This window comes from Leucopleurus acutus (assembly GCF_964270905.1).
Source record: "Leucopleurus acutus genome assembly, chromosome: 2".
NCBI lineage: Eukaryota > Metazoa > Chordata > Mammalia > Artiodactyla > Delphinidae > Leucopleurus > Leucopleurus acutus.
Window position 1 is genome coordinate 88,438,654 of NC_139143.1, and position 25,509 is coordinate 88,464,162.

The window sequence follows — 25,509 nt, forward strand, 5'->3', positions numbered from 1 at the left end:
GGAGACTGTCCCTTCACGAAACCTGCGCAAATATTAGGTCTCCAGGGCAAATACTAAAGCCAAGCCCCACCCAGTTCCTGACCCCGCGACCAACTCTGAGAAGACCGGACGCCCCCAGGCACTGGCACAAAGGCCCGCCCCGAGGGCAAGTGCGCATGCGCAACAAGCAAAAACGCTGCGAATCTGGGACGTCCTCTCTGAGCAGATGTCACTCAAGACTAGACGGCTCCGCCCTTCTCAAGATGGCGCTGCACTCAATGCGGAAGGCGCGTGAGTGCTGGAACTTCATCCGGGCACTTCATCAAGGACCCGAAGCTGCTCCCGCTCCCCAGGTAACCGAAGCTGGCCCTTCTTCCACTAGTTTCCCATCCCGCTAGGTCCTTCTCATCCCTCTTTCCTCCCTCAGTTTGCTTCTCCCTTCCCGTTTCCTCTGGAGACTACCAAACCCTTCGGCTCCTAAGGTCGATTTGCCTAAGACTGCCTTCCTACTCGCAGCGTGGCGACGTTGCAAGGATTCGCGGTGACGTAACGCGCCCCTGGTGGGAGGAACGCGCCGCCGCTTACCCACTTAGTCTCAGCCCCTCCCCCTCTGAGCACCCTGAGAGCGCCGCACCTCCGCTCTTGCCCGGCAACGCGGGGAGCCCAGCAGTGTGTGAAGTTATACGATACCAGAGGTTCGGTCCCTCCGGCACTGCACACCTTGTCTTGATCCCGTTGCTGCTTTTACTCTCCTTTCCCTAATAGCAAGCCAAGGGTCCAGCGGAGAAATTAGAGACGATGTCTCGTTAGGAATCGACCCGTTTAAGTAGGTGCACCCTCTTGACGTCCTCCCTCAGGCAGTGTGGTACTTGAGCAAGTGTCAGTGCATCTTCCACTCTGATTTCTCCTCATTACCGCGAAGTAGACCTGTATCTAGGAGGTTCTATGAAAAAATTTCAGCAAGCTGCCAAAGGCGTCGTCCTGTCCTGGCAGCACTCCTGTTACCATTACTCTGTAGTGTTGAGAGCATGGACACGGCCTTTAACCCGTCCCGTCAGTATTTAGAATTTTACCCTCATAGCAAAAGGGAAAAACAAACAAAACAAACATATATATATTTGTTTATATATATATATATTATATAATATATATTATATATAATATATTATATATATGTATATATATACATAATATATATATTATATATATATGTGTATATATATATATATACACTCTTTCACTTATTCAGATTTTTACTTCACCCAGACATTTACTAAACGTCTTGCAAGTGCAATCTCAGTGGTAGGCACTTTGCCATACATCTCTTGGGAGATAGCTCTTGGGAACTAGGGAGATCTTAGGGATTCTGTGACTATTAGGTGATTTCCTGGATTTTGTATGGTAACTGGTGTATTAGAGCACTAGACTGAAAGTTAGGAAACTAGAAGTCAAGGGATTTGTCTGCCACTTGCTAGCTGTGTGGCATGACAAGTCATTTAATCTCGCTGGACTTATTTTCTTTAGCAAAATGGGTGGAGGAAGGGTTGGACTGATTGACAGTGTTCCTTCAAGCTTTGGAAAATCTATGGCTCCATGATTGTGAAGCCAAAGTAAAGCAGTGAGATTAATTATGAAAAACAAGATTTAAGTTCAACTTGTTATTTTAATCATCCCATAAATTACTTAACTTTCTGTACCTAAGTGTCCTTCACTGATATGGGCCTCACAAGATTCTTGTAAGGATAGAGGATATTACGCTGGAAAGTTATTTGTCAAAACAACTATTTAAATGTTGTTTGAAATTTCAGGCAGCATTGTTAGGTAAAAATTGATTCAAAATTAGATAAATACATCAAATACTCCTCTCTTTGAAGTTTGAGGTTGGATTCTACAGAACCAGAATTGGTTATTATATTTATGGCTAATAGTAGCATATTAGAACCTGTGGATTCAGAGTAACTAAGTCTTATTTTTTTTTTAATTGGAGTATAATTGCTTTACAATGTTGTGTTAGTTTCTGCTGTAGAACAAAGTGAATCAACTCTATGTGTATATATATATATATCCCCTCTGTCTTGAGTCCCCCCCACACAAAGTAACTAAGTCTTAGACCCAAACTTCCTCTTGTAACAAACTCAAGAGTTGAGGATGTCATAAGAAGTAGAGAATCGAAAAGAAAAACAAACTACAGCCCACTAATGCTTGTCCTAGGAAGTTTAGGGCATTAAATCATTATAAATGCTAAAGAATAGAATTCTTAAATCTCTACTGTTGTTTCAGTGGCATTTATGAATACAGTTATCTTAATCAACTGTTAATCTAGATGGTATCAAGTTGTAGAATTTCCAGAACAGATTAGTGTTTCAAAACCTTTAATTTAGCTTTGAGTAGAATATGAATTAAATGTAAGCAAGAGCACTTCTTAAAGCATAGTTCTACATATAAATTAAAAAATTTTTTTTATTGAAGTATAGTTGATTTACAATGTTGTGTTAGTTTCTGGTGTACAGCAAAGTGATTGAGTTATATATGTATATATATTATTTTCATGTTCTTTTCCCATATAGATTATTGCAAAATATTGAGTATAGTGCCGTGTGCTACACAATAGGACCCTGTTGTTTATCTATTTTATATATAGTAGTTCGTATCTGCAATCCCAAACTCCTAATTTATCCCTCCCCCACCCCCTATAATTTTCAGTCATTAAAAATGATGGTTTGAAAGACTAGTGCAGTCTTTTGAAAGACCAATTGAGAAAAGATATAAAACTGCATTCATAGTGTAATTATAATATTATATTTGCAAATAAATATTTATATAAATATATGTACAAGAGCAAAAAATACTGGAAGGAAACAACTATTCTTAACATTTTTTGTTTCTCTTTGGTTTTCCTAAATAGTGGATTAAAAGTGATTTAAGTTTTCTTCTTTAAGCTTGCTGTATTTTTCACATGTTCTAAGTTGAAGATATATCACTTTCAGACCCAGAATAAAGTTCTAAAACATAAATCTTCAGATAAATGTATAGTCATTATATCATCTGTGATATTGTAGCTCTCTGAGAGAGATATTTACTTTCCCACAGTGCTGTTATTAAAATGGCCTTAGAAAAGTTATTAAAATGGCTTTGGAAAACTAAAAATTTATGGCCATTTTTCCTGTATGTATCTTCTTTTTCTCTTGAAAAGCTTCCTTTGAAGTCAAAGAGATTTTGTGAACAGATGCAGAAATATGTGAAGGAAGAATTGGATCCTTAAACCAGATGCATTAGACATTTTTATGATATCTCATAACCTTTGTAGAAAACAAAAATTATTTTGCAGGGGTGGAAAGAAATGTATATTTATCACATGAGTGATTCTATCAAAAACTAACAAATAGCAATTTGCTTGTTATTAGTTTTGGCTGCACCAGTTACTCCCTGAGGTGAAAAGCAAAAGCGTATGAGCCACAGCAGTACTTTGCTAGAGTAATGCAATTCCTAGGTTGTTTTCATGTTTCCTTAAAAAAGCAAAATCTTGGGTAATAAGCTTGGCATTGGGGACCTTTAGTTATCTCAAGAGTAGGCTTTTGCCCCTCAAGGCTAAATGTAGAATCAAGTTTAAAATAAAAACTAGAGAGAAAACAGAAATAAAAGTGTATCAAGGCATACTCATTATGAGATGTCTACAATTTATATGAAAGTGATTTATTTTGCCAGGTGTTACCTCACAGAAAACCGCTGAGGTCTGACAAGACGAGAGTAGTCACAGAGTCAGAGGAATGAAGATCTGACATGTTATGTTTAAACGATAATGGCGTTAGGTAAATTTAAGCCTGTCATCATTGACCAAACACAGAATCCAGACTTCCTTAAGCACTAACTCATGATTGTATTGTGCAAAGAGTGAAATATTGATGATTAGAAGACTTTTGCAAGAATATTTGTAATCATTCAGGTGCAGTATAAAGTGTCCACATTTTTATCACAGTTGGACAACACACTTCATTATTAGCTGTCCCAACCTGGGTTTGGCCAGTATTAACATACTGTTTCTACTGTTTATGGCCGCGAAATGTAGCCATTCAATGAAGGAATTGTGCCTGCAAAAAAATAGGCAATGTATTAAATTTTTTATCTTGTATTTAGTTCTCACAACAAGGCTTTATAAAAAATTGCTCTCTTTTTTTTTAGCATTTTTTTAATTTTAAAATAATTTGAGATACACAAAATTGCAAAATTAGTACAGAGTATTCCTGTATACCCTTCACCAAGCAGCTTCTTCTTGCACAATATAATACAATTATCAAAGCCAAGAAATTAACTTGGGACAATTTCAAATTTCACCAGTTTTTCCACTAGTCTCCTCCTGGTTTATGATGAAATCTGGGATCCCATATTGCATTTAGTTGTCACGTCTCCTCCAATCTATGGCAATTCCTCAGTCTTTCATGACCTTGGCCTTTTTGAAGAGAATTGGTCAATTATTTTATAGAATGTCTCTCAATTTGGGTTTGTCTGATGTTTTCTCATGATTAGACTGAGGTTATGGATTTTGGCAAGAATACTCCAGCAGAGATACTGTTCAACAAGGCTTTAAGGCAGGTATTAAGGCCTATTTTAAACATACGGAAAAAAAGTAAAAGACCTTATTTTAAACATATGGAAAAAAAGTAAAAACATATTTTACCTTTTAGTTAAGTGAAAGCTAATTAATTATGGAATTAGGATGGGAAAATTTACTGTTGGCATTTCACTCCATATTTTGCAATTATAATGTGTTATTATAGGTTTCTGTGATCTTACTGGCATTAAACTGGGGTAATGTTCTCAGTGACTTTTCCCTTAGCTTTTCTCTGCCTTGTGTTGTTCATCCAACGTGCAACATGAGCTCCTCAGCCTGGAAAGCTATCAGGAGCTGCTGTGGCCATCTGGGAATTTTACTAGTTGCTAACTGTGCCAGTTTGATCAGGCTACCTCATCTCTCTGTGCTTTTCTTAAATAAGGTTGTTGCGTGGATCCACTCTAAAGCTCCTTTTAAGCTTAGTCTATGAGTCCATTTGTTTAAAATGCTTTTTAGGTTGATTTTTCCTTGTGAACTGACTTAGCTCATTCAAAACAATAATTATTTCAATTTGGAAATCTCTTTGCGTAGCTGATGGAAACTACTGATGGTAACTGCTAAAAATATAGAGGAGGAACAGTCGATAAATGCTGAGCATTTATGCTAGCAAGTCTTATGGCAGCCACAGCCAGGAAATTAGGAAGAGGGTGAGGCTGCTGACCCCCAGATCCTTTCTCAGTATACCTGTTGCATGGCTGCAGGTTACAGAACAGTCCGCGGAGGCTTACGCATATATATAGGACATATATATTTGTATATTTAAGCCTGTATGTGTACATATCCCTGTGTCTTTCAGAGAAGGAACTAACATTTAGCTAAGGCTTGTTATGTGCTAAGGCTTCTTGCTATGTACTATACACACTTTATCTTTTTTACTTCTCACAAAAATCCTGTGAATATTATTCTATCCATTGTATAAAACAGGAAACAAAGGCTCTGAGAGATTATTTAGTAATTATAAATTATTCTGGTAATTTTCCCAAGTCAGAGAGCTAGTAAATGGCAGTGCCAGGATTCACACTCAGCCTTGCCTGTGCTTTTCCCACTCGACCAGTAGTAGTCTCTTATCAAATAAAATCCTATGTGAATCCCTCTTAGATAAAACAGATAAAAGTAGAGCTTTTCTGATTTAAGGAATAGAAAAGTAGCTACAGCCCTGCTTGCTTGGCCCCTCCCAGCCCCGCCTACCACCTTCCCTCCACATACAACCAGGGACCACCGAGATGGTGTCGCACAGTGTTGGCCTTCTTAAGATGAAGTTTGAAAAATACTTCAGCTTCCTTAACATCGTAGTGAGTTTGTTGGCTTAGGACCACGTATGATGGATGGATTATTTTTAAGGAGCTACTCTGTAAATGAGTAGTTTGGGAGTAATTACTTTGGTATGTATGTATTTTATCAATAAAATGCAACCTTTCTTCGTTTATCTTAAGCTATGAGAGAACTTGAGATAATAGCAATCAGTTTTCTTTCCTTCCTTCCTTCCTTTCTAACTTCTTTCTTTCATTCCAAACACAGCTTACTTCTGCATAATATGCTGATGTTTGTGCACAAAGATGATGCTATGGACCACTCCGTCACTATTGTGATGAACACGGCCTCAAGTCTCCTCCCAGAGAGCACTTACTCCAGTTCTGCTCTTGACTCTGTTTTACCACCACCAATCAGGGGTTCAGGAATTTCTCTTCTAGAGACTGCAGCATGAGGCCTAAGCCTTCTTCCTGAATTTCCACAGGAGAAATGTACTCGCTTAGGATAGAAGCTGCTCTGGCCACGTGAGACACTAGAGGCAGAGAGTTAATTTATAGGCACAGAGATGATACACCGACTCCAGCTTGACTGAATTTAACTCTGCTCAGCCATTTACAGTTTTCTCTATATATCATTTCTTAGCAATACCCTATCTTTTATTCCCAGTCAAAGGCTTAACACTTTTTCTTAACTTCCCTGCTTACTGAACAAAGCAAGGTCATACCTAGGTTTGTACCACCCCATCACCTGACTTCTAATGGTCCTGTAATCATTTATCAAAATTCGTTTACAACTCTCTTTTTTCTTGGTACTCAGCCTTCCTTGCGTTGAACCTACTTCTGGTTGGCTAAGAACTGCCTTTTTTGTTTGTTTTATTTTGTTTTTGTTTTATTGGAGTATAGTTGCTTTATAATGCTGTGTTAGTTTCTGCTGTATAGCAAAGTGAATCAGCTATACATATACATATATCCCCTCTTTTTTGGATTTCCTTCTCATTTAGGTCACCAAAGAGCACTGATTAGAGTTTCCTGTGCTATACAGTAGGTTCTCATCAGTTATCTGTTTTATACATAGTGGTGTATATATGTCAATCCCAATCTCCCAATTCATCCCACCCCCCTTCCCCCCATGGTATACATACGTTTGTTCTCTACATCTGTGTCTCTATTTCTGCTTTGCAAATAGGTTCATCTGTGCCATTTTTCTAGATTCCACATATATATGTTAATATATGACATTTGTTTTTCTTTTTCTGACTTACTTCACTCTGTATAACAGTCTCTGCATCCATCCATGTCTCTGCAAATGGCACAGTTTCATTCCTTTTTATGGCTGAGCAATATTCCATTGTATGTATGTACCATATCTTCTTTATCTGTTCCTCTGTTGATGGGCATTTAGGAGAACTGCCTTTTTGATTACCCTTTTGTCTCTTCAAAAGCACAGTCGAGCTACCCTGATTTCTAACCCACAGAGGTTCTCACAACTTCCACTTTTACATTCCCTGCCCTCTAGACTGGGACACCAACCTGGGGACAGACAGAGATGTCAGTTTCTCCACCACATTCCTGTCCTGGTGTTCTGGCTGTGACTCTATAGTTCCAGGCAACTCCATCATGGATGGAGCCCTAAATGACCTTGTTTAAGGTTCTTGGGATAATAGTTGTAGATTTTTCATCAAGGCATTCAAAAACATAAAATAAAATAACAAATCTCACCTTGTAAAACATTTTCAAGTAGAATCTGTTATTTCCATTAATAATAATATTCTTTTCTAATACAACACTTTGTAGTTTTCAGAATGCTTCACATATTCTCATTTAATCCTGAGGACACAGTGTTTCACTGTTTAGCCATCTAAAACTTTTACTCATTGATTAAGTTTTCATTATATCTTCCCATTTTTTTTTACCAGTTTTATAGTGATGATGAATCTAAATAAGTAAATATCAGTATTCTTTAAAGTTTTAGTTCAGTGGATATTATTTTCTTATTTGTACTAAAATTGAATTAATGTTTAACTCATTTTTGGGCCCTGATCTGATAGGACTGTGATAATTTCAGTTATTACTAAATACGATGATGACAGGGGGAGATGGTACCAGCACATATTTGTAGGATGCTTACCATGTACCAAGCACGGTTTGAAGCACTTGACATGCATTAGCTTATTTAATCCTAACAGCCCAATGAGGTGAGTGTTAATATTAGCCCCATTTTGGGCTTCCCTGATGGCGCAGTGGTTGAGAGTCCACCTGCCGATGCAGGGGACACGGGTTCGTGCCCTGGTCCGGGAGGATCCCACATGCCGCGGAGTGGCTGGGCCCGTGAGCCATGGCCGCTGAGCCTGCATGTCCGGAGCCTGTGCTCCGCAACGGGAGAGGCCACAACAGTGAGAGGCCCGCATACTGCCAAAAAAACAAACAAACAAATATTAGCCCCATTTTATAGATGAGGATACTGAGAGGTTAAATAACTCACCCAAGGTCATATAGCAAGTATTAGAGCCGAGATGTAACCCCAGGTAGTCTGATTCCAAACTCTGTGTATTAAGAGTAATAAAATATGTTAAATTCCGAAACAAATTACCCATGTTAATATGCTGATAACTGCCATGCAAACTTTCAAATCTGTTCCATGAAAGCCATTTATATATCTTGCCATGGTGACATGCAGAGTAGAAATTACAAATCATCCTTGTTGTTGCTGTTCCTACAGTCTTGTTTGGCTCAATGAATTATGAGAAAGGAGCAAAGCTGCCCTGTAAATTTATCTCCGTGTCTCTATTTGGCTACTGCCACTAGGATTACCCTGTGTAAAATAAGGGCTTTTAACACATAAGTCCCAAGGTGCGTGCAGGAAGTTGTATTTATACACAGTCTATAGCTAAAAGGTCAACCTGTGCACCGCTTTGCAGGCAGAGGGAAGGTGGTGAGTGCTGAAGCTTACGGATGGCCAGGGGACCACTATCTAGGGTCTAGTTGGGATTTATAGCTAGAGTAATTTCTTCAAAAGTAACAGAGGTGCAAAGTGAGAAGATGGGAGAGATTAAATTAATTAGTGTTGTGGGCCATTTCAACAAGGGATAAGTAAGAATTTTATTCTAAAAGATTCTCATTCCAAAAGTTCTTAGAGGAGTCTGTAATTAATTGAGTTAAAGTGAATTATTACCAATTAGTACATTAATTGGGATGCTGTTGAGCCTTTAGAATTAGCAACAATGAACACTGAGTTTATTTTATACTCCAGACAAAGGGCTTCTCATGAACATTTCCTATACTCCCATGAACATTTCCGATACTCCCATGAACTTTGCATAGACCATGCTATTTTATATTCATTCAGCCTCACTCTTACTATATTACTTTGGGCCCCTTTTGGGAAAATAGGAGAATGTAATTGTGAAGGGAAATGGAGCTGTTTACTTAAATCCCTGATTTGAATTCCTGTCCTCCCATGGGGAGAATGGTCTGAGCAGCCAGTTAATAAATTTGCTGGAAGAGAGAAGAGCCTCTTGGGCCGGGGGTAAGTGTGTAGCATGAAAGTGGAGTCCCGAGGGAGATGTTAAGGACCAGACTACGTGGAGCCCTTGCCAAATCCGGGGAGAGAGCCAGGTTGGCCCTCCGTGGTTACTGGGTACCTGGCCATCTTTGTTGTGAAGGGAAGTCCTTCTGTGCAGGCAACGTTGGCTTCTCCCATGGCTGGCATGTTTCCAGACACCCTCATGCCACCAAGCTGTGAAACTCAGTAAACCAGAGAAGCAAGTGTCTAGAGGATCAACAGTCACATCAACATCATACTTGTCTTTTTATTTATTTATTTATTTATTTTTGGCTGCGTTAGGTCTTCGTTGCTGCGCGCGGGCTTTTGCTAGTTGCGGTGAGCGGGGGCTACTGTTCGTTGCGGTACGCGGGCTTCTCATTGCGGTGGCTTCTCTTGTTGTGGAGCATGAGCTCTAGGCACGCAGGCTTCAGTAGTTGTGGCATGCGGGCTCAGTAGTTGTGGCACGTGGGCTAAATTGCTAAATCTTCCCAGACCAGGGCTTGAACCCATGTCCCCTGCGTTGGCAGGTGGATTCTTAACCACTGTGCCACCAGGGAAGCCCTGTACTTGTCATCTTAAAGTTGACTGACTTCTTACTAACAGAAAGTGTGGTAGAGCAGAAGGGGCATGGCTTTTGGGAACAGTCAGGCCTGGCTCCACTACATGCTAACTGTGTGATGTCGGGCAAGTTACTCAACCTCACTGTGCCTCAGTTTTCTTGTCTGCACAGTATTAATAGTAATACTCACATGGTAAGAACTTAATGTGGATTCGAGATTCTGCCATATGTATAAAGGCCCTTGGCCAGTGCACAGCACCTAGCGAGTCCTCTGTGCTTGATGACGATTATTTCTTCAATAACATATAATTCTCCTCAGCAGCCTTTCTCTCCTCTACCCTTATCAATCTTAATAACCTTTGATTCCTCCCATGCCCACACTATCCTCCCCCCAACCTGCAAAATAAAATCAGTCTGACCAGATGAACCTCCCCAAAGCAGTGTGCTAATTATGTTGTTCCCTTGCTCAGAACCTTTGGGGGCTTCTCATAAAGCTTAGACTCCTTATGCCCCCACCTTCAAGACCTTCCACAGCCCAGATCCAAAATACCTCTCTAGGCCATTGCTGTCCTACACGGATCCTATGCCCTGGAGTTAAGAGAATTTCCAAGTTTGCTCAGAGCTGTTTCCTTTTGCTTCTTTGTTAACGTCACTGTCTCTTCTTGGAAAGACCTTTCTTCCCATTCTAATTTGTCTGTATGCCACCATTCTTTAAAATAAAAAACAAGCAAACAACAAAAACAAAACTCATAGGTTCCAGAAAACTTTGTTCTTAAGCTGGAAATGATTGCTCCCATTTTGAAATTTTACAGGGCTTTGTACCTTTCTTATAGAAATTAACAAATCCTGCCTTATATTCTCTCTGTTTATAGACATTTGCTTTAGCACAGATGGAGAGCCTGGGTTTTTTTTTGTTTTGTTTTTTTGTTTTTTATTTAGACCTTTTGTGAACACTGCAGCAGGAAATAGTTTATGATACATACGTTGTTCCACAGGTGCAGCCTCAGGCTGCCACTCAGCAGGCCGACCTTACCAGGGGAATGTTCCTGGAGGCCACCCCCAGTTGTGAAAGACGGAACAGGAAGAATTCTTCCTGTTGAGCCCCGGCTATGATAACTAAATGTGAGAGAAAATGAGTTATCACTTAAACCTTTGGCATAATAATTCCTGTAACAGAAAGAGGTCAATAAGTATCTATTGAGTGAATGAATTCAGTGAAAAATAAATCTAATAAGGCATGAGAAAGTTCATACCATTGGCATTTAGCCTATTGTTAATTTAAACCACACACTTTTGTGTGTATTTTTATGTATTCAAATACAGAAGATTTTCAATGTTCGCTGCAGTTTGTAAGTGATCTTCTTATTGCCTAAAGTATCCAGATGTTTATAAATGACTGGGAGATAATACTGGTTTCATTTCAATAATTTTCCAAGTAGGCTGTGAATTTCCAACTTGTTGCTATAACTGACTTTTACAGTCACTCTGGCCCTAATTGCATTTTTCATAGGTGTATCTAACTATACTGGGGTTTGCTACCTCTATATATTATACTAAAGTTTGTAGACTGAGGATTAAGATGAGAAGTTTTTAGTTTGACCTTAGTTTTGCCTCAAGAGGCTGTCTGGTTCAATAAATGTGCATATTATCTATACAACAACCGACATCGTGCTTTATCCAGAGTGTGCTTTCAACGCATGAAGGAAGTAAAAGGCTCATTTATTGTGGCAACATTGCCTTTTTTCTTAGTTGTTCATTTTAAGTCCCTTTAAAGCAACCTGTGAAGGCATGCCTAGGACCTTTGCTCTATAGATTTTGGTATGCTCTGCGGAGATATAGAAAACAGCCCTAAGTCTCACTGCACTGTTCTACTGTGTAGACAGGCCATTTGTAAGCTTCCCATCTAGTGCTATTTCATTTTTCTTTGCACCATGATAAGAGAAGAGTAGTATGATTCAAGAATTTATGTCTACAGTACAAAGAACTTACATTTTCTTCTTTTAAAGTGGCCTAGTGGCATTTTAGTAGTTAAGGAAAGTTTATTGTCATGCTTGCTTACCAATTTATCATTTACATGTTTAATAAAACCCGAAATCAACCTAGCCTAATCATAGAACGGTTATAGAATGTCATGTCTGTTAGACGGGGTTTGATTGCAGCATCTTCCTGATAAGTCCGTGACTATAGTGGCCAAACATCTTGTTAAACCCAGAACCAGTTGTACCCATCAATCTTTAAAATGTCTTGGAAATTCCAATGTTTCAGCATCCACATGACATCTCCCACATTGTTTTTCACATTCTAAAATGGAACAGAAATTCTTTAGCAGACCATGTGTCCTTAATTTTGATTGAGAATATATTAACATATCTATGACTCAAAATAGAGACACAGCTTATCCCTTCATCTTATTTTTCTGTCTAAATAGCAGACTTTTGGTCAGTCTTCCATGACTCCTGTCTTCCTGAGAGTCAGATGCCTGCCTTTACACGGACTGTGGAGGTAGGGTCATCCAGCTTCCATGTAGACCACACGTTAGAAGGTATGGGGAGAGAGAGGAGTGGCTCTTCCAAAAAAAGTAACAAAGCCAAGACCACTGAGGGGATTACTGTCAGCTGAGTAGCACTTAAATTTATGTCTTTAGAGAGATCATCAAGAAAAGCCTGTAAAGTGGGAAAATTTTTTAAAAATCAGGGAGTTTTAACCCTTTGTAGTCTCAAATTGAGAAGAGAGACCAGAGTTGAAAAATCCAACAAAGAGAGAGATGAGAGAAGACTCATTAGAGTGTGGATCTAAGGATCAAAGGGCTAGAGAATTTCAAAGAGAAAATGAAGAGCAAGATAGTGCTATGGCGGGGGGGCGGGGGAGGGGTGATGAATTGGGAGATTGGGATTGACATATATACACTAATATGTATAAAATGGATAACTAATAACCTGCTGTATAAAAAAATAAATAAAATAAAATTCAAAAAAAAGATAGTGCTATAGTATGATAAAGACTAAAAATTATCCCTTAGAGTTTATAATTGGTGTATCACTAATGACATTAGCAACAACAACAGCTTTAGAAGAGTTATTGGTGCAGATTAATGATGGTGAGATGAGAGGTGAGGAAGTTTGAGGAGCCTGAATGAGAAGGAAGTGCCCAGAGAGGGAGAAGGGACCTTTAAAGAATGGCCTGACCAAGAGAAGTTTTTGGAGGTAGGGTCTTTTAGGATGGATCAGACTTGAGCATGACTATAGGAGCCAGTGAAGATGGAGAGACTGAAGATACAGGAAGAGATGGAAAGAAATGCAATCCAGAGCAAATGATTGAACACTAGGCGAGACAGATCAACTCTGAGACTAGGAGAAATGGCTGTGGGTCTAGATGAGTTTGCTGGGAATGGGAGGGGAAGTTCAGGAACTCTAAAACCTGATGGATATAATTCTCTCAGGAGGCTTCAGTCCTGAGATGATGGAATAAGTTAGTGCTTTAGTAGATGGGTACTAAAGTCAGACTGCCTGGGTTCAAAGTCAGGTTCTTCTACTTGGTTACTGGAAGTCGTTGGGCAAGTTACTGAACATCTCTACCTCATTTTCTTCATCTGTAAGATGAGTTAAAAGCTTGACCTCTGTAGGCAGACTGCCAGATTTGGAGCTAGTAAGCTCCCCCACTAGCTAGCAATATGGCCTTGGCAAATCACGTAACCTTTCTGTGCCTTAATTTCTTCATCTGTAAAACGGAGACAATGATAGTGTCTACCTCACAGAATTACTGTGAGCATTAAATGAGTTAATATTTATAAGTGTCTAGAACAGTACCAGGCACATTGTGAGTACTATAAGTTTTTAAAAATTGTTCAATAAGCAGTGTTGAGAGTTGAGGGCCTAAGGAACTATAACTTAAATTTATACGTAGATTCTGCATTGTTTTAAGATTTTTCACCTAAAGTGCTCAGCTACCGAAGTATATAAGTGAAGAATGAGCTTTCTAGCCTTGATCCAGGACTGGAGTTTTTTCATGGCTGTCAGGACATTATTTATGACAAGGGGAGTTGAGGTTGCTAATGAGAGCATAGTCCATGTGATTGACCTTGGGGCCGGGCTGGGTAGGGAAGAAGAGAGATCAGATGGGGACTGCTGCACCAGGAGAGAATGGAAAAATCAAAGGCTCTGATTTCTAAGTGAGCTTGGAGAGCAAGTATAGTGGGAATAAAAGCATGAAAGAGTTGAACGGCGGAAGGTCGTAGACTGAGTAGAATATTGACATTTATGATTTCAAAAACAGAGGAATTCTGGGTGATGACAAGGTCCAGGGTGTGACCATGGGACCAGGTAGTTGAGGTTGAAGAGTTCAAACAAATGTTTTGAATGCTAGAATATTGGATGGGTCATCTCCCTGATAATTGAACTCTTTCAGATGATGGAAGTTAGGGTAGAAAGAGAGCCAGCTTGCTAAGCCTTTAATCAATTTAGGAGGTGGGGAGAATACAACAAAGTGCTGAGTAAGTGTAAACATCTATTCTTCTCCCATTTATATAGTCATGTCAGACATTTTGGACCATTTGTACCAATGTTTCCTGAACTATTAAAAGATTCCGTTCAGTATATTATTTGGATATGTCACCTGGTGAAGTATGTCCTCATTTCTAATTCATGGAAGTAATAAGGTCATGAATATTGTACATATATTGATATCTTAACAAATATTGAGCACTTACTATGTGCTAAGTGTTGGAGATAGACCAATGAAGAACACAGACAAAATCTTACATTCTGGAGAGAGAGACAAGTAATTAAAACATATAGTATGTTAGATGATAGTGGCCGATATGGAGAAAACTAAAGCAGGGGCAGGAGATGGTAACTGCCACAGGGTATTACAGTTTTAAATTGGGAAATCAGCAAAGGTTTCTAAGAAGGTGAGATCTGAGAAAAGACCTGAAGGTGGTGAGAACATATACAAGGTAGATATCTGCGGGAAGATGGTGCCAGGCAGAGGAAACAAAAATAGAAAGGCCATGAGGTGGGAGACTTACCTGGCATGTTTGAAGACCAGCAAGGAGACCAGTGTGACTTAAGAAAAATGAGCATTTTCTTTATTTTATGAATACTATATAGTACTTACTATGTTGGACACTTTTCTAATTACTTTGTACATATTAACTCATATAATGCTCAGAACAGCCCTATAAAGCAGCGCTATTATTGGCCCCATTTTACAGATGACGATCTGTAAAACAGATGTTAAGTAACTTGTCCCACTGACAACAAAATGCAGATAGTTAAAAAGGGAAAGGAGCCAGGGTCCTAACCTCAGGTTGGTTTTGCATTATGCTGTCCATTATAGTAGTAGGACGTGGAGTCACATGGCTAATAGGAAGGTGGAAGTAGAGAAGTCAACTGTATAGAATCTTAGAAGCAACTGGAAAGACTTTGTCTTTTACTAGGATTGAGTTGCAAAGCCATTGGAAGGCTTTGTTTGGAGAAAGAACGTGGGCTGACACAAGTTTTTAAACTTCACCCTGGCTGTTATGTTAAAAATAGAAGCGCACGATAGAAGCAACGTCTTGTAATTAGACGTTAGCACGAGATCCGAGAAAGGGATGATGGTGGCTTGGACAAGGATGAGTAGTAAAGATGGTTTCATCAAAGATGAGAAGTGGTCACATTCTTGATATTTATTTTAAAGAATATAGAGCCAATGAGATTTTTTTTTTTGTTACTGATTAGATGTAGGATGGGAGGAAAGAGTCAAGATTGATTCCAAGGTTTTTGGCTAGAGCAACTGGAAGAATGAATTTGCCACTTACAAAGATGGTAAAGACAGCAAGAGGAGTAAGACTTTGGGGGTGGGAGGGAAGATCAGGAGTTGAGTTTTAGACGTGTGGAGTTTAGATGCCTAGTGAGCATTTAAGTGGAGAAGTCAGGTAGGCAGTTGGATGTATGAGACCAAACCTCAAGAGATGTCTAGATAGAGTTATAAATTTGTAAGTCTTCAGACTGCTTAAAGCTATGAGATTGGGTGTGATCATTTAGGCAGTGTTTTTGGAAAGAGAAAGGATGTCCAAGTACTGAGCCTTGAGCATTTCAACATTAAGAGATTGGGATGATGAGAATAACCAGCCAAGATAGTAGTAGCCAGGTAGGTAGGAGTCCAATTCACATGCGTCTGTGCATATGTGCACATGTGCACACACACGTGCTTGCAGATGCATACATGCACACCATATATCATATATGAAGATAGAATGATCAGGAGTACCAGCTACTTTTCTTCACTGATTACTTGCAGGAAAATTTAATTTCTCTACGTGCAGGAAAATTTAATTGGGAAGCCACATTATTAAATAAGGTAGCTTGATGGGTGTGGAATCAGAACAAGGTGTGGGGGGGGTGTTCATTGGATCACCTCATTGGCTAGTGTAAGTAAGCTATGATAACCCAAAGCTCCATCCCCATTTTGGAACATACATGCTCCTTGGGCAATATATTCCTGGCTGTTGTCATAGCACCATTTCCCTTGGACATCGCTTTAAAACACATGGCCAAAGTTTTCCCAAAAGAACTGCTTTTTCTAAGCTTCCACCCCTCCAGGAGGCATATTCTTTCTTTAGATATGTTAATGTACCTCATCTTGTTTCCATTAAGTCTTGTCCTCAGAGTTCTTCTGCTTTTGGGGGAGCGTCACTATTTCCTTTCATTAAAATATGGACCTTCTGGGCTTCCCTGGTGGCGAAGTGGTTGAGAGTCCGCCTGCCGATGCAGGGGACACGGGTTTGTGCCCCGGTCCGGGAAGATCCCACATGCCGCGGAGCGGCTGGGCCCGTGAGCCATGGCCGCTGGGCCTGCGCGTCCGGAGCCTGTGCTCCGCAACGGGAGAGGCCACAACAGTGAGAGGCCCGCGTACAGCAAAAAAATATATATATATGGACCTTCTACCTAGCAAAATATGTACATAAATTCTCAAAACTTTGTGTACAGTTTTACAAGGCCATGAACCCAGGTTAAGAACTCCTACTTTAAGTTGACCTATCTGTTTTGTTGACTCATGGAAGGTAAACTTATTCTCTTCTTTCAAAGCCTGCTTCCAGATTGTCTCCTCTACCACTTACTAATTACAAAGCTGGTCTTATGATCTACACCATAGGACTTTTGTGTGAAATTGTTTCATAATGAAGTATTTCTGGTACTTCAGCAAGTGAAATCTCTTGTCTGAAGAGGGAGGTAGACTGTCATACCATATGCCTCCGTGTTTAAATGGCTTCATAGTGAGGTTCTAGTGTATGCTTATACAATAACACAAATGTGTAAGGCTCATGATAGCCAATTCTGAAATTCAGCCTTTAGTGGAGGGTGTGTGAATCTTACTAGAAAATGCTGCTGCTTAAACATTTAAGTATATATATATATATATATATATATATATATATAATTAAAGTTTGAAGGAAATAGAGGAAGATTGAAAATATTTGCTTGAAAGGTAAAAAAAAACAAAAAACAACTGTCTAGAATATTAAGAGCAACACCCATCTGAACTTCACAGAAAGTGTCATGAGAGTGCCAGTGATTAGAACTGATCAGATATTTGGCTGTCCTTTTCAACCAGAAGATGGATTTAAACCAGATTACCACATCCACGGTTTAGTTTTGAAGAGAGGAAAAAAAAAAAAAAGCCAATTATTTGTCTCTTTTTTCAAAGGCCTTTTTTGTATTGTAGATCCCTGAAAAGCTGGTAGAGAAGCCAGCCTTTCACATCCATTAAGGTTAGCTCTGAAACTGTTGAATTTGATCTCTTCCATTTGCCATCTGGATACAGTAGAGAAAAAGCTGTTCTGCACTGGGTTGCTGGACACCATCCAGAAAATAATATGTCAGGGGCATCAAAGGCTTGAGGCACTTGGTCCAGTCTGTCTAATGATCACAGGCAGGATCTGCTCTCCAGTTTTGTAGTATGTTTTATTTTTGCAGTGACAATATATATCCCAGTAAGATAGATCACAAGGATTACTGCCAACTTGTCAAAGCCAGGATTCTTCCATCAGACACTTCAAAAAAAGGGCCAGTTTTAACTGGGCAAAGCTTGATTCCCAAAACTGAGGAAGCGCCATCTCATCACCACCTATACCCTTTCTTATGGAGAGCACTTAATGCAAGGAGGATTTTAATTCCTAGATTGTTTCATCTCACACCCAAATGCCAGATTTAAAGTCTCCTTAAAATTGACCTCATTTAAAGTTGTATTCCTTACCCTTTTTATATGTGGGCCCAGTATCTGGCCAGCTAATGACCATGCTGGCAGCTTTCCAGGATTCTGACAACCACATCTCATTATTCACACCAACTGGAGCCAATTGTGGCTGGATTTTTTTTTTCTTTTTATTCTGTTATTTAAAAATGTGGATAGGAAGCAACAGCAAGCAATGGCATGTCGTTTGGTCTCCTCTGGGATTGGGGAGGAGCCTTGCATAATAGAACCTGTAATATCAGGGAGCATATGGCTGTGTTTTAAGGTAGCTGCAGGCCATCTAACTCTAAGCTCTGATACAGCAAGCTTAGTTTGGGTCTTTGCAGGATGTACTTAGGGATGAATTTATAGCTTCTACAGTAGGTAAAATCATAGGGCAATTGCCGTTTTGCCTCTTACGCCAGGAAGGGGTGGCAGGAGGAGTTTCAGAGCCCTAACCATGGACATTACTTTTCTTTGTGGACAGGAATGGTCGACAAGCTGACCCTAAATACTAGGGCCACTCCCAAGTCTCCCACGCTGACCTAGGAAGCTGGAGAATCCCTGTCTGGGTTCTGGCCAGCTACTGAAGGGGGTGTCGTGGACAGCAACACTCTGGTTGTGTGCCTTGTGCCAAAGTTATTATTTATTCTACTCCAAACTAGTACTGTCCGCACGCTCATCTTATCTTCCAGGGACTTTACTCTCAGAATCTTCCTGTTCTTCTTTGCTCTCTTCAGATATGGTATTGAGAACAACAAATAGTTCTCCTACGCTGAGAACCACAGACGCAATCTCCAAACCATACATCAAGCAAAGCAGTGTTGATGACTCTTAGCAGCATTATCCCTGCTAAGCTCTGTGCACATGCTCACAACTTCTCGGCTTCCATGTGGTCACTCCCAGCCCGGACTGTCCCTTTCTGTAGTTGGCGAGTTGTTTTTCCTATACTTTTTGCCTGCTCTCAGATCCCCTTCCTGGCTTAAAAACAAAATAAGGGAAAGGCTGTGATGTCAAGTCATTATCAGAGCCAGACTTCTGGCTCTGATAATGACTTGACATCACAGTTATTTACCCGCTCTGTGCCTTAGTCACCTTACCTGTAAAATGGGACTAGTCATAGCACCTACTATTTTGTTGTTATAGGTTTGTTGTGACAGTTAAGCAAGGAATGTGAAGAAAAGAGCCTGGCACAGCAGAGTGCTCAATATACATTTACTACTGTCGTTGTTATTGTTATTATTATTTGATGTACTTTAGTATGAATGGATTTCATCATTTTTACCTCAACCAAGTATTTAGCATTTTGAGCCCTTTGTTATTTATTGAACATGAAAAGATTTTTGAGTTCTGCCAAAAGAATTTCAGGGATTTGCAAGCAGGACAGATTGGAGCAAGGGAGGTCCTTCAGGTCACATTTATTGCCCTGGTGGCTTTAAAGCTGCAGCAGAGTATAGTGTGTTGGAGGAGCTGAGTGACCCCATTCCCTGCTGGAAGGTAAGCTCCAGGGTGCAGGGATTACATCTTTTCCTTCACCGTTGTCTTACCAGCATCTAGAATAGTTAGTGCCTGATCTCAGCTCAGGCCCTCACAGACTCCGGTGATTTTTTTTTTAAAGATTATTTATTTATGTTTGTCCTTAAAAAAATTTTTTTTTACTACCATTATCTGTCTGGACCCCTTCTTAGTTTTAAAGAATCCCCTCTGAGTGAACTTTGGTGGATATGATGGCCTATGAGAATTAAAATACTGTTTTATTAGCAACTTAGCATGGGCCTGATACCCCAGTGTGTAGCTCTGGTAAACTTGATTAGGCCCGAGACTCTTTACCTAAATCCAAACCCAAAAGTTGGGATGTGAGTTACCAGCTGCCCGTGATAGAGGGTGCAAGAGATCAACTTGATCTACCGAATGAGGGAAGAGAGAGTCTGGGGAGCCAGACCTGGCCCCCAGGCAGGCTTATAGGGATGACAGAAAGGGCAGGATTCATCTGGTAACAGACATGACCCAGGCACAGTCCTTGAAGCTGATCAATTCAATGAGCCGTTCTTTGACCCAAGTAGGAAACAAGAACAGGGGAAGAAGGGAGACTCTCCTTTCAGTGAGCATTACCTGTCATAGCAGAAATAAGTTGAAACCCGCTGCTATGTGGTAGGACCCCATTCAGCAGGTAAGAATAGAAAATCAGGAACCAACAGAGACAAAATTGGAGATACCAGATAGGCTAAAATATAAGCAACACTGTAGTTTTGTGGAAATCAAGGAGTGTTTTTAAAGTATGATAATAAAGAGCGTCAGTTGGTAGATTCAGAGAGATCATTGAAGAACAACAAGATGGAAGGGGCTGTTGGAGTGAAAGATTAAGGGACCATTACTGGTTTTAGAAAAGCTTTAGTAACTTGGTGGGTGAGAAACCAGATTGTGGGGAGTTAAAGTGGTGGTGGCAACAGGGTTCTCATGGCAATACTGGGGAAGAGTAGGGAAGGGAGAAATAACTCCAGATAGGGCTAGACCTCTTTTTATATTTCTACACGATAGGAAAGAATGTGTAAAGAGATAAAGATTTAAGATGGAAGAAAGCAAAAGAAAACTGGATGGAGAAATAGTCTTAAGAACACAAGAAGGGATAAAGTCAGCACAGTGGGAAAAGGTTAATTTTAGAGGGATTTTCCTCTCTAACACAAAAGAGGGGAGAAGATGGTTATCTACATGGAACTATTTGGCAGTACAGCGTAGAGAAGATGATGCCACATATTGAACTCAGTAAAGAACAGGAGTCGTCTGATAAAAGGAAGGAAGCTCCTGGGGCTTAAGTAGACTAGAGGTTTAAAATCAGCTCTAAATAAAATGGACCAGTGAATTGCGAGGCATGGGATGACAGTCATTGTACTGCAGAATTCTCAAGGGCAGGGACTGTATTTTATTGCTCTTGTATCCCCACCGCATAGCACAATGTTTGGTGCATGGTTAGTGCTCAGTAACTATTTGAATGGATGGGTGCAAGGATGGAAGAATGGATGGTTGGCAGGAAGGAAGGAAGGAGAGATGGTTTGTTATCTAGATGTGCTTATTGAAAGTTTATTTTAATTGAATTTAAACTACTCTTGACCCCTAATGAGGGCCTAGATGAAATTAAATATAATCATTAGACTAAGCCCATGACAGTTTGCAGTTTGGAAACAGGACTGAATAGACGGAACCTTTTCTGTAAGCCCCCAGTTTTTTGTGTTGGTTTTCCTTAGGATGAGGGATGGCAGTGGTATTTTGTTTTGGCAATGCTGGCTGATAGGGTGAGTTGCTAGATGTAGCACACATTATTCTGCTGCTTGTAGCTTCTGGCCCAAGTTCAGCAGTGTCATATTTGGGCCCATATTTGCAGTCTCAGTGGCCCCCAAGGAACCTGCACCTTGCTGCTTTTGCCTCCTCATCCAAGTTACTAAATTCTGGTAACTTAGATAGTTCAGATGTCCTTACTTAAAACTGAATGACTAGCATGTGTGTTAGGGAGGCTTGGAACCCATGTTAGGAATCCCGTAGCAGATGTAATAAGGGAAGATCCAGATTTCACATTTAATGGCTTGTGCCTTTACTTCAGTAGAAGACTGAAGGGAAAGGAAGACAGGGACAGACAGCACTTGAAAAAGAAAAGAAAAAAGACTTCCAGTCTTTTATTTTTCTAAGAGAATAAGAAAGAAACTGGTGATGACATTCTCATGTAGTCAGTGATTATATATGGAGCACCTGTGGTATGCAGAGCCCCTCTCCTTCAGATGAGGCTAGTAAAAGGTAACTTGTTCACTGGGAAAATTGTTTTATTATCCTTTATAAAAAGTAGCATGGGCTTGTTTTGATTTTAAATCAGTGAACTAATATTCCAAATTGATTATTTCCTAATAAAGGGAGGTTGAAGTGATTCTGAAACATAACATTTCTCCTCCACTTGCCAGTTAACATTAGGAGTTTGCTATTTCATTACTACCAGGGACACTAGGAGGACCAAAGCATTTTTCTCCACGTTGCTTTTGGTTGTTCGGAAGTGTCGCAGTGGAAGCCCTGGCCCCTTGAACCATAGCAGCAGCAGGTCAGCAAAGGAGGAACTAGGTTTCAAAATATTTTGTTCTAAGAGGTTATTTGTCGTGTTGAAGTCATCATACAACATCTGATGTTGATTTTGAGATTGTTAATTTATCCTTTTTAAGGATTCAGATTAAAAAACATAGCCACATTTCCCCTCAGTTTTCCCATAAACCCCATCCCCTAATTCAACTCAAAACATCCTGAGCCTGCAGCGTTCTGCTGTGTTTGTGCCCCTGCTGGATTAGGTGTGCTCCTGGGTGCCTGGTGGGGTGCACACAGTGCTTGTCTTCCAGAAAAAGGAAATAGTGCTGTATTATAGGTTAGACACACTCTACCTAAGGGCAGAACTAGTCAAAAATCAAATTGAATTTACACTATGAGCTCCCTGTATACTTGTGAATGCCTTCTAACTGCACCTTGTTAAAATAAAATGTCAGGAAATTATCACATAAAATCTACTCTCAACCTTAAGGTAAGATTGCTCGCATTCTGAGGAGAGTTGAACAACTTTATAAGAGGTTCATAAAAATAGTTTTATCAGCACATTTTATTCTAATAGTATTTTATTATAGATTCAACTAAAATTACAATACGTTAAGAATTTGGAGAGGTGTTCTGATGGTTGTAGGTATTGTTGACTAAAAGATGCCTGGCATTTACCTAGGTAACCTGGGAGGGGATAATTTGAAAATGCCCTGCTAGTCTTGTAAACATCCTTTCCTCATCCTCTTCTTCCCTGGGGCTACTGAGTGCCAGGGAAGGTGAGACCAGACTTCCAGCTCCTGCATTCTATAAGTGGCATATAGTTAGTATACATTTCTACCTCATTTATATACATGTATAAAACCTCCACCCTGTTGATGTTAAGAATGTTAGGAAACATGGATCTTGCCCTTGAGGATCTCACTGACTGGTGAGGGTAGTAGACTTGCAGGAAAAGTAAATTACAGTACAACCACATGCTGTAATAGAGGGAGAACAAAGCATTGTAGGTACTTACAGGAACAAGTAACTCAACTTACCGTGGGAAGATGGAGAAGACTTCATAAATGTGGTGACATCTGAACTGGGTCTTAAAAGATAAATTGAAATTTGGCAGGTGGAGAAAGGCACACCAGGCAGAGAGGAGTGAATGGGCAAAGGGTTAGAGGTTAGAAAGAATATGGCTTCTTCAGGTAACTAAAAGGAGTATACAATTCATGGAGTAGAGCGGTGGAAGAAAAAGGCTGAAAAAGTACACTTGGGTCTTATTAACTCAGCAGAGCTGGTGGGATAGGGACCAGCAAAAAAGGCAAAATTGCTCAAAACATGAGAGAACTTGCAAAATACTTTGTTATGTAAATCATCTGATAGGTCATTGGGTTACTTTTTCTGCAACAATACTTTTTTTTTTTTTTTTTTGCGGTACGTGGGCCTCTCACTGTTGTGGCCTCTCCCATTGCGCAGCACAGGCTCCGGACGCGCAGGCTCAGCGGCCATGGCTCACGGGCCCAGCCACTCCGCGGCATGTGGGATCCTCCCGGACCGGGGCAGGAACCCGTGTCCCCTGCATCGGCAGGCAGACTCTCAACCACTGTGCCACCAGGAAAGCCCCCCAACAGTACTTTAAAAAAAAAAAAAACTGTTGGACTTCCCTGGCCGCGCAGTGGTTAAGAATGTGCCTGCCAATGTAGGGGACACGGGTTCAAGCCCTGGGCCAGGAAGATGCCACATGCCACAGAGCAACTAAGTCTGTGCGCCACGACTGCTGAGCCTGCATTCTAGAGCCTGCGAGCCACAACTACTGAGCCCATGTGCCACAACTACTGAGGCCCGCGCACCTGGAGCCCGTGCTCCGCAACAAGAGAGGCCACCGCAATGAGAAGCCCGTGCACCTCAAGGAGGAGTAGTCCCCGCTGTCCGCAACTAGAGAAAGCTGCATGCAGCAATGAAGACCCATTGCAGCCCCAAATAAATAAATTAATTAATTTATATTAAAAAAATTGTCATCAAGATGGAAAATAAAAAAGAAAATCATATATATATATATATATATATATATAAAATACTTTAGTATAACTCAACTGATGACATTTCAATAGCAACATTTTTACCCAGTTGGAGTTCTGCCTGTCTACACAAAACAGCTCCGTTTCACTTGGTACATAGATTTCTTGCTCTTCTTCATTATTTGATGGTTAAGACACAAGCATTTGCAATTACTTTCTCAGTAACTATGATTATTTAATAGTAATATCAAAGAATAAGTCAGTGTTATTTTTCACAAAAATGTACAAGAGTTGAGGCAAGCAATAATGTCACTTGTGATAGCAAGTATTTTATCATTAATCATTATTCAATATATAGTAATTTGTCATCTAAGTAGTTGAAAAATAGTGTACTACTTTCAAGATGTACTTTCAAGCCATATGATTGAAATTGTTGAAGGTAAGAGCAGTACTCTGTTATTTACACTAATTATCTTACCTACTAATATTTAGTCATAAAGGAGAATTATGTACAACATAAAAAATTTCCAATTGGAGAGGAAAAAGGAGTCTCAAAAATGCAGAGGTAAAGTGCATTTAAAATCATTACAGTTTGAATGTAAGTGCTGATTTTGTGGTGAAGTTGTTGAAAATTTTTCATTTTTGATCAAGGCATGTTTATCAAAATAGAATATACCCATATAAAGAGATAAATATATAAAAATAAAATCAGACTTGAAAGTTTATTGGAAAACAGTGTTTACTGTAAAAGGGACGTGATAAATATTCATTGGTAGATAAAGGCAGGTTTTTGGAATTGGAAATCGAACTAAAATATAAAAGAGAATAATTATTTTGGTTTATATATTCACAACTTGATCAACACAAAAAAGCACAAATTCCAAATGAAGCAATTGGAATTAGAGAAATGAAACTGTGATGCGGCTTTACCTTATAAATGAGATAACTGTTTCTTCAGCTTATTCAACAATAAATGATGAGACAATTTAAAGCAGAATCAAAAACTGTCATCAATTTGTATAAACAAATCAGAAAAAGCAAGGCTCCCTTAAATAAAGAAATATTCTTGAATTTTGTTATGCACAATGGGAAAACTGACTAAGGAATGTAGAATTATTTTGTACATGTATACACACACACACAGTGAGTGCAAATCAGAACTATGACGTTTCCATTAAACATGAATAGAAAATCGAATGTGGGGTGGTGAAGTTTTAGAGGAAGAGCTAAGTACTCGACTGTGCAAAATTCTAAGATTTATTAACAAGTGTGAGGAATTGGAAACTCTGAAA

At 39.8% G+C, this 25,509-nt stretch overlaps 1 protein-coding gene across 1 annotated transcript in view; it reads left to right on the forward strand.

Annotated features, from left to right (window-relative positions):
• The first annotated feature begins 233 nt into the window (after positions 1-233).
• The window catches only part of WARS2 (tryptophanyl tRNA synthetase 2, mitochondrial), an 89,078-nt gene continuing 63,802 nt past the window's right edge, over positions 234-25,509 (forward strand). Inside the window, exon 1 of the mRNA XM_082833056.1 lies at positions 234-332. Coding sequence (XP_082689182.1) covers positions 243-332 — 90 coding nt within the window. The 5' untranslated portion in view covers positions 234-242. The remainder of the gene's footprint in view (positions 333-25,509) is intronic.